The sequence below is a fragment of the Amblyomma mixtum genome, chromosome 6 (genome assembly GCF_055824585.1).
Source record: "Amblyomma mixtum isolate Tamu chromosome 6, ASM5582458v1, whole genome shotgun sequence".
NCBI classification, from domain to species: domain Eukaryota; kingdom Metazoa; phylum Arthropoda; class Arachnida; order Ixodida; family Ixodidae; genus Amblyomma; species Amblyomma mixtum.
The window spans coordinates 159832201-159840310 of record NC_143017.1 but is presented as its reverse complement, the minus strand read 5'-3'; the positions used below and the strand labels follow the sequence as shown (position 1 = coordinate 159840310).

The 8110-nt window shown below is 48.4% G+C and overlaps 2 protein-coding genes across 9 annotated transcripts in view; one reads left to right on the top strand and one right to left on the bottom strand.

Annotated features, from left to right (window-relative positions):
• The first annotated feature begins 1078 nt into the window (after positions 1-1078).
• Positions 1079-2958, top strand: LOC149340977 (BEN domain-containing protein 5-like). Its single transcript, XM_089547477.1, has 2 exons — positions 1079-1458; positions 2705-2958. The coding sequence occupies exons 1-2, from the start codon at positions 1266-1268 to the stop codon at positions 2791-2793; spliced, it is 282 nt and encodes a 93-aa protein (XP_089403603.1). The 5' UTR covers positions 1079-1265; the 3' UTR covers positions 2794-2958.
• A 2306-nt stretch (positions 2959-5264) lies between these two features.
• LOC149340976 (uncharacterized) overlaps positions 5265-8110 on the bottom strand; it is a 94279-nt gene continuing 91433 nt past the window's right edge. For all 8 annotated transcript variants that reach the window (XM_089549920.1, XM_089549914.1, XM_089549915.1 and 5 more), the window contains exons 5-7: positions 7158-7951; positions 6372-6562; positions 5265-5546 (exon numbers count right to left, since the gene is read on the bottom strand). In XM_089549920.1, the coding sequence (XP_089406046.1) occupies positions 5525-5546; positions 6372-6562; positions 7158-7951 (1007 nt within the window). In that variant the 3' untranslated portion in view covers positions 5265-5524. The remainder of the gene's footprint in view (positions 5547-6371; positions 6563-7157; positions 7952-8110) is intronic.

Here is an 8110-nt window from a genome sequence, read left to right as displayed (position 1 = left end):
AGCAGTTGGGGCCAACTGGCCGGCAGTTGGGACCAATTGGCCTGGAGTTGGGACCAACTCGCCAGCAGTTGGGGCCAACTGACCGGCAGTTGGGGCCAACTAGCCTGCAGTTGGGGCCAACTGGCCCCAACTCAAATCCGCATAACTGCATTTTGATTTAAGTTAAAAGCGTGGTTTGTCCTGACTATTACCTCAATCCTGTTATTGATCACCTGTGTTTAAAGACACTTTTTTCAGATCTTGCAAGAGAGCATCAAAAAGCAGGCAGAAATTATGCACAGCAACAATTCACATCTGAAAGGAAAAACTGTACACCAAGATTTATTTCAAAATTGACACAGCAGACTTTATCATTAGTGAAAGTTTGATTTTATAGCATATATGCAAACAAAGATCATATTTACTGCAAGACAGCATACAGGCAGTAAAAAATCATCTCGACTCTAGACAGCAGCATTGCCTTGGAAGTCTAGATGTGGCCATTTCGTCAATGACATGAAAAAAGTGCGCACCTTATTAAACAACTGTCCCCGCTGCATTTCATTTTCATCAGAAATGATGAGGATATGCCCAGCATCAATCTTCACGTCAAAAATCTTGAGTACCCCACACACTTCATGATCGGCTCGGTGTGGAGTCGAGGTATCGTTTGTGAGGCCGCATTATGCTGTTTCGATAACGCGACTAGGAGATCAGAACAGATTGCAAAGCAGACATCAAAACATGCATCAAAACAATCAAAATAAACCATGCACGGAGCACACTTCAACGCGCGGCCATTCGGATTCGGATATGTGGCTTTCCCTTTGTATCGGGCGGTCCTTACGGAGAAAAACCTCCGAAAGTGTCCTAGCCTATTTTGGAGTCTTCCTCGTCTTCATGGATATTTCCCTCCACAATGTCAAACGACGTTTGGTTTGTTTTCACCGCCAATGCTGATGTTGATGCGGCTGAGGATTTCGCCGATGTCTCCCCAAAAAGTACAATTTCTAAGCATATTCTAACAAGTATTTTTATACGGTTGCTACAAAATGTCACGACAAATACGAAAAGTACTTATATTGTTTTTGCGCATTTGGTGCGACATATCGCATTTTGTCTGGCATCGTTCAACCGCGTTGAAACTTGAACATAACCAGCGGCAGCCATCGCCATCGCTGTCACTGGCCGCACTGGCTACGATTGTGTGTTGTCTGTGTGTCGTCGGGTCTAGTGATTTCCCTAATATATTCTGAGCAGTAGGTATGTTTTAGATTCTTTGCCCCATGTTTGCCTTAATAAGATTCCTCGCGGATATCGACAAGAAGCCGCACGTGGTGCCAGCGTCCGATATTGAAGACTTTCGCCCGACGACAACTGAGGATTTCGACAAGTCTGTCTACTCGGTCTTCTTGACAGACAAAGAAGGGGACGGAGAAGACACCGGCTACTACGTCGCGCAGGTACTCTTACTAGCCGGTAAGTTTTAACCCTGTGTCAAGACCCGGCACTCTGACAGTGGCTTGGCGTTCGGTTACTGATTCTAAAATCGCGAATCCCGCCTGCGGCGGCATTTCTTTTAAGAAATGCAAAAACGCCTGTGTACTGTGCGATGTCACTGCACGCTCAACTATCCAAGGTAGAGTAAATCAGTCCGAGCTCTCCACTATAGCCTCCCCCATAGCCCACGTTTGGAATGTAAACACCACGTACTGCACACACTATGCGACGTGTCTATCGTACTGGCATAGACAGAATCGGACATTCAGCGCACTTTGGCGTTCGAGTAATTGCCTGAGCGGATTGTTATTTTAGTGAAGCGCAGCAGCCAGCACCAGCAAGAACTTAATTCGCGCTGCGATAGGGTGTCAAACACGTGTAGCGCTGGTTCGACGAAGCCAAAGCATGCTTAATGGTATTAATTCCTTTACCTACTAGAGAACTGAAATTAAGGGCATATTGCGATCGGAATAGAAAAATACGTGTAGGCTGCAAAAACACGGACATGGAAGTGGATTACGTGGGCCAAGCAAATATGAAGCAAAAGACCTGGTCTGTTTTATTTAGGTTGGCTTGTTTTCGTTGCTGCTTCCAGTGGCGTGAGATTAAAACTAGTGCAGATGTGTGTGCACACTAGTTAGCTTAATTTTGGTGCATCCCGCCAGCCGAACTGCCATGGCTGCTTCTGTTAGCGTTTTTGGTAGGGCATAATATATTTAATCTGTTTCAATTATCTGCATAATTGTGAATGGCCTCAGAAAGGGTCAGTGCTGATCTTGAGCAAAATTTTCAACCACTTTAAGTGTTAACTGTCTGCTGAGCAGTGCACTAGTCGGGCAATGTATGACTGTGATTGCTCACTACTTCAAGAAGCATGGCTGTTTATTTTCAGTTATTTGGCCCTTTTACCACGCATGCTGTATAGTACATTGATAGCCATAAGAGATTAAATATCCTTGCATATAGTATTTTTTAATGTTCTACAATCTCATTTTCCCTTTCCCCTGTAAAATTTCACACAGCAGGCGATTCCAATTGTATTTGTAACTCGCGGCTGCATTTGTGCCTTGTGTGACAATTTTTATGGAATGTAGGGCTGGAATTTTGCATTTTCTCATGTTGCTGCCCTTTCCAACTATTTAGTTTGGGAAGGTATGCGCCAGCAAGACTGCTGCATAATGTGCACGTTGACTTTAAAACTTGTTTTTTTTTCTGTAATTTTTAGGTACAGTCTGGCAGTGGGGCTCCCAAAAAGGCGTGGATGTGGAAGGGACTGTGGCCATCATCCCGGGACTCCTGACCGAGAAGATTTAAGATGTGAAAAAACCTCTCCTCAGGAAGCTTGGAAGCACCTAAGTGCATGCTAATAAATAGTTTTGACACTTTTCATGCTGTGGGCAGTGTGTGCTGACTGGAGGGTCACTGCCTGCCTTTTGAGCGGCTTTTGACCAGCCTCGGTGCACTGTGGCAAAAACAGCACCAGAGGTAACCATAACCAGCTGGCAACTGGTCCCAGCTGGGACCAGTTTGCAATGGGTCCCAGCTGTTGGGACCAGTTGAACTGGGTTATGGAGTAATTCCCAATTGGGACCAACTGGCAGTGGGTCCCAACTGGGCAGCTGGGACCCGTTGTCAGCTGGTCCCAGCTGGGAATTATTCCATAACACAGTTGAACTGGTCCCAGCTGGCACCAGCTAGGACCAGTTGTAATTTTTTCATCTGCTGTGTCTTCCTTTCTGTTTCGTTTGTTGCGCTGCTAATTTTGTCATGTGGTACCAACTGGCCCGGCTAATTCCTCTCTGCTAATCTTCAACCTGCATGAGGAGCTCGACTAGAGCGCCATATCACCGCCTGGCAGCTGCTTCGAGCTCGAGCAGAAAGCACCCCACGGGAACAACGTGGAAACTATGCAATTCATGCACGATGCGCAACCTCCCGTTTATCTCTACAGCCAGCTTGTCGCTGCGGTGAAGTACCAGAAAATGACATCATGGTCGCCGGTGCATCGCGCTACGATAAAACATACGCACGGCGTGAGAATGGGATGGACAATTCTCGTCATTCGGCACAAAGCACGCTCTTATTTCTCTTTCCCGTACGTGCCGAATGCTTGGCTACCTTGAGCAAGCGTCCAATGAAGCTGACTCATTTGCTTTGGCCGTTCGTAAATACTTGGAGCACGCGTAACTCCTGTTCGCGTTACCGCAACCACATACCGGTGCACTGGCACGCGCGTTGCGCCGGTCTCGGAACCGGGAGTGCTTCGTCAGGAGGCGCTCGCATGCAGTTTCGTGTGGATCTGCACGCGCTGGCAGGGGTCTCTTAATTTTGCTCACGACAGCACAATCTAACACCTGGGCGTCATAAACCAGCAAGTTGCCATCGGCAGCTGACATTTTTACCTTACTTTCGTCGTGGCCAACAAGGGACATCAGGCGCGCTACTTGGACTGCGGGTGAGTGAATCGTTGAGGTTGGTTTCCCGAAAGGTAGACTCTGTGGTAACAGACAGTTATGACGAAGTGCTACAATAGTTTTTTGGTTTGTTGGGGTTTAACGCCCCAAAGCAACTGAGGCTATGGACGCCGCAGTGAAGGGCTCCGGAAATTTCGACCACCTGGGGTTCTTTAACGTGCACTGACATCGCACAGTACACGGGCCTCTAGAATTTCGCCCTCATCGAAATTCGGCCACCGCGGCCGGGATCGAACCCGCGTCTATCGGGTCAGCAGCCGAGCGGCGTAACCACTGAGCCACCGCGGCAGGGCGCTACAATAGTTCACTGAAGGTATCGGTTTCGTCACACTCCAGTGCAACTCCAAGACTCGGTTCCATTTGCGGATCGGGCGCTGTTTTGGCGTTGCAAGAATCGCTGCAAATCTGCGGGAAATCTGCAAAAACCTGGGCGAAGGGCCACTGCTTGCAATCTCTGACACCCGCTAGGAAGCAAAAATGACGTCAGATGAATAGATTAACGGTTTTGGTTCGGCGCTTCTACCTTTCCTTTCATTAAATTTCTCTCTATTCTGCAGCGTCATGACGATAACGTCCCGTGGCATGCATATCACGGGCGCTCACTTCGGATAAGCAAAGTTATGCGAGTATTGAAAAAGAAGTACCAGCAGCAACGTTCGGCTGCCAGACGTTCCACTATTTCATCTACAGTCGAAAGACAATACCGGAAACCGGTCACCGGCCACTGATAATAGCTCTGAGAGCGATATGAAGCACGCCGGTCGTTTCTACGCTATTCTTCTTTTGATTACTGAAATGTGACTTCACTATGCAGTATGTTCCAAGAAAACAGGCCTTTCTGACTGACATGTGACAACTGCCCCTCCGGATAACGCAGAAGAGGGCGGGGGATGGCTTTGAAATACGTCATATAGGGTGGGTTAACTCTGGTGGCCACTTTCGTAATCATAATGCCGTGCTAACTTGCCCAATGAAACAGATAAAGACCGGTAGCTGCGTGAAATAATAACGTAGTGGTATATATATGCTGGAACAACCACAATAGTTAAATCCTTTCGCAAGTGAGCTTTCCACAGTAAAAGTTGTTAAAACCCAGCGAAGTTGTGTTCGTGTGCCTACGGTCACACGAGGCGGGATAGTAGATCGCATTTATCAAGACTAGATCGGTCTAAGCAAATACGAAGAGAGGACACGAAGATTTGCATTATGGCCACATATCAATGGAGAAATCATTGCTGTGGTCCAAGAACGTGAAGTATGCAAATGCCGCTCCGAACCGCATTGTAGAAAGAACGCACTAGACGTTTCAAGTGCATAACAATATTTGATGATCGCTTTATTTCACAATGATTCAGAATGAGGAGTTTACAGATGGTTCGAAATAAATTAGAAGCTCATATGGTCTTGGGTTTCTATACAGTGCTCATGGAATTAAGTTAGACGTGCCGAAACCCGCTCAGCGTCCTAAAGCAAACACAAAGAAATGGTTACAGGAAGTCCTCACGGGCGACCACTCCTCGCACAGAACGTCTCTTTCTTGGCTGCAGAGTACACAGTGGGGTGGGCACGGCTCACTGAGTCACTTTGCACATACCGTATTTTCCGGTGTATAAGACGCACCCTTGTATAAGACGCACCTGCCATATATGCAGGCTGTCATTGAAAAAGTTAGTATATAAGACGCACCCGTGTATAAGACGCACCCCAATTTACTCAGTTAGGCTAGTGAGGCTTAATTAAACATGCTTGTGTGACCATCGTGAAATGCACCGCACCTGTGAGTTAAGCAACGCTAAGTGATCGATAAGGCAACACTCATGTCATACCCGCCCACGTTTGAGCAAAAAAAAAAAAAGCGAAAGAACTCTCCTTATTTCCATAAGAGCATTTTACTTAAAACCTTCGAAGTCTTCATCTTCGGACGCGCTATCAAAAAGTTTGCCCGTTTTTGGAGGCAATGCAGCTGAAACATTCTCTTTGCACAACGCACGTACTGCGTACACAGCAAACAAAGTTGCAAAGGGAGACTAAACAAAAATTCCGGCTTGTCTTGGCTTGTCCTGACAATGGCGAAAAGCGCGATTGTCGCCATCTTTTGACGTTTCACATTACTTTTGCTTGGGGCTTCCGAAATGGCCGCGAGTTTATGATCCCCGAAGTCATCATCCCCGACGTTTCATGATACAGTTCACTTAAATAAGTTGCGCATGGCGGTCTCCGTATCATAGCCGTGTTACAACCGCGTTATTGGTAGCGATATTTTTCCGGTGAAAAAAGCTTGAACGTGAACCTGAGTAATTTCTGAACTCGCAAAAAAAAAAAAGCCGAAAATTTCGCATATAAGACGCACCCTTGTATAGGACGCAGCAGTAAGATTTTTGAAAAAAAGCCGCGTCTTATACACCGGAAAATACGGTAACTGGACTGTCGGGTACGGGCCAGTCGGCCCACTTGATGTGGATGATGTAGTATCCTGGATCGATGACTTTGTACATGACCGTGTAGTTGTCCAGGCCGCAATACGTGACTGAGACTTTGATGACAGAGCCGGGCTTTGGGCCCAGCACGCTGACCGAAAGGGGTCCCGTGCCGGCATCTTTCGTGCTGACCTGCAGCCAGAGCAGTAGAGACACAAATAAGCGAAGTGTTTCTCTCGCAGCACCAGTTTCACTTGCACAGACATCAACTATGACGGTGTTGTTGAACAATGACACATTCTTCAAAATATATCTATCCCTTCTCTTGTTTCGCTGTTCGTCTTTTAAAATCTGAATGCATTTTTAAATGCATTCAGGGTTCAAAAACTTGAACCCTGCCAGACACTTTGGTGCCGGACGGGCTGACTAGCGTTCGGCCAGTTCAGAACTTTCTTTATACTTATATAAGTGGTGAACTTTAGAGGTGTCATTGAAGTAACGGGATGGAACAATGATTTCGGGCATAGTTCGCTCACTGTGTGAGTGGATGTCTTTTCCTCACAGGACATAGTAGTGTCCTACAAGTCTGGCCTCCCTTTATAAAATCCTGGCACGTGAGAAGCAATCGTCAATTGGGCTAATAACCATATGGCTTGCGACATGGATCTGAGATTAGTCATGGGCCCTTTAGAGTTTGAAGTTTGCCAATAGCGCCGAGCAACCAGGGACACAAGGGTCCAACACAGGCATTACGGCGACAAGAGGGAGCAGAGCAAACGGGACGCACCTGGAAGTGGTTCTCGGCGCCGACCTGTCCGAAGTAGAGCCGTGCACCGGAGGCCACGCACTTCTCGGGGCGAGAAGTGGACCCGGCGAACAGCTCCCGGTCTTCCTGCTCCTGGCATTGGTAGTAGAGCTCGCCCACAACCTCGCTCGAAGCCTTGGTCATCTCGAACGAGGTGTAGGAGTCGAGCATCAAAGAGCTTTCGTGCAGCGCGTCGTCGATGTAAGCCGAACCGCTCTCGCACGACGAGCAGTAGGAACCATCGTCAGACTCAGCCTCGTCCTCGGACTCCTCGTCCTCTTCTTCATCGGACACGTCTTCGTCCGATCGGACGGCCGCCATTGACAGATGTCTCTTGAGCAGAGGACGACCGGTCTTCCTGGCGCCGTGGTTGCAGTCACGGTCATCGCGTTCGTGATCCCCGAACCAGAATTCGTAGGAAGGGCTTTGGTAGGACTCGCGCTGTCGTCGACCGCAGTAGCGGGAGTCGCTACGGCGGGCGTCTAGCTGCCGCAGAGTGGCCAGCGTCGGGCTGACGGGTCGCGTCTTCGCGCAAGCGTTGTTGCTGCTGCCGCTGCTGCGAATGTCGGAGCCTACGGCGACGGGATCGCAGGTTCCCAAGCCGGTGCCGCGATGACCTGGTGGCCCTTCGGGTTCGAGTCTGGGAGTGCATTTGTTGTCGGTAAGCTCCGTTATGCAGGCGTCGGGTAGCCTCAGGGTGTCGGAAGTGTTGCGCCTGCGCTGTCTCGGCGACTTGGCGGACAGTGATAAGCCGCTATCACTAGTTGTGGCCGCACCTGGAGGGTTGAAGGAAAAGAAAAGACGAGCGAACGATAAGAACTCTTGTCTCCAATGCATAGCTTTTAGCGCGTTCAAGGAATAGATTTCGTTACTTCACGGTATTCGGTGTATAGCGTCGGGCTTACCCAGGATAAAAATGTGGCTACATATAAAAC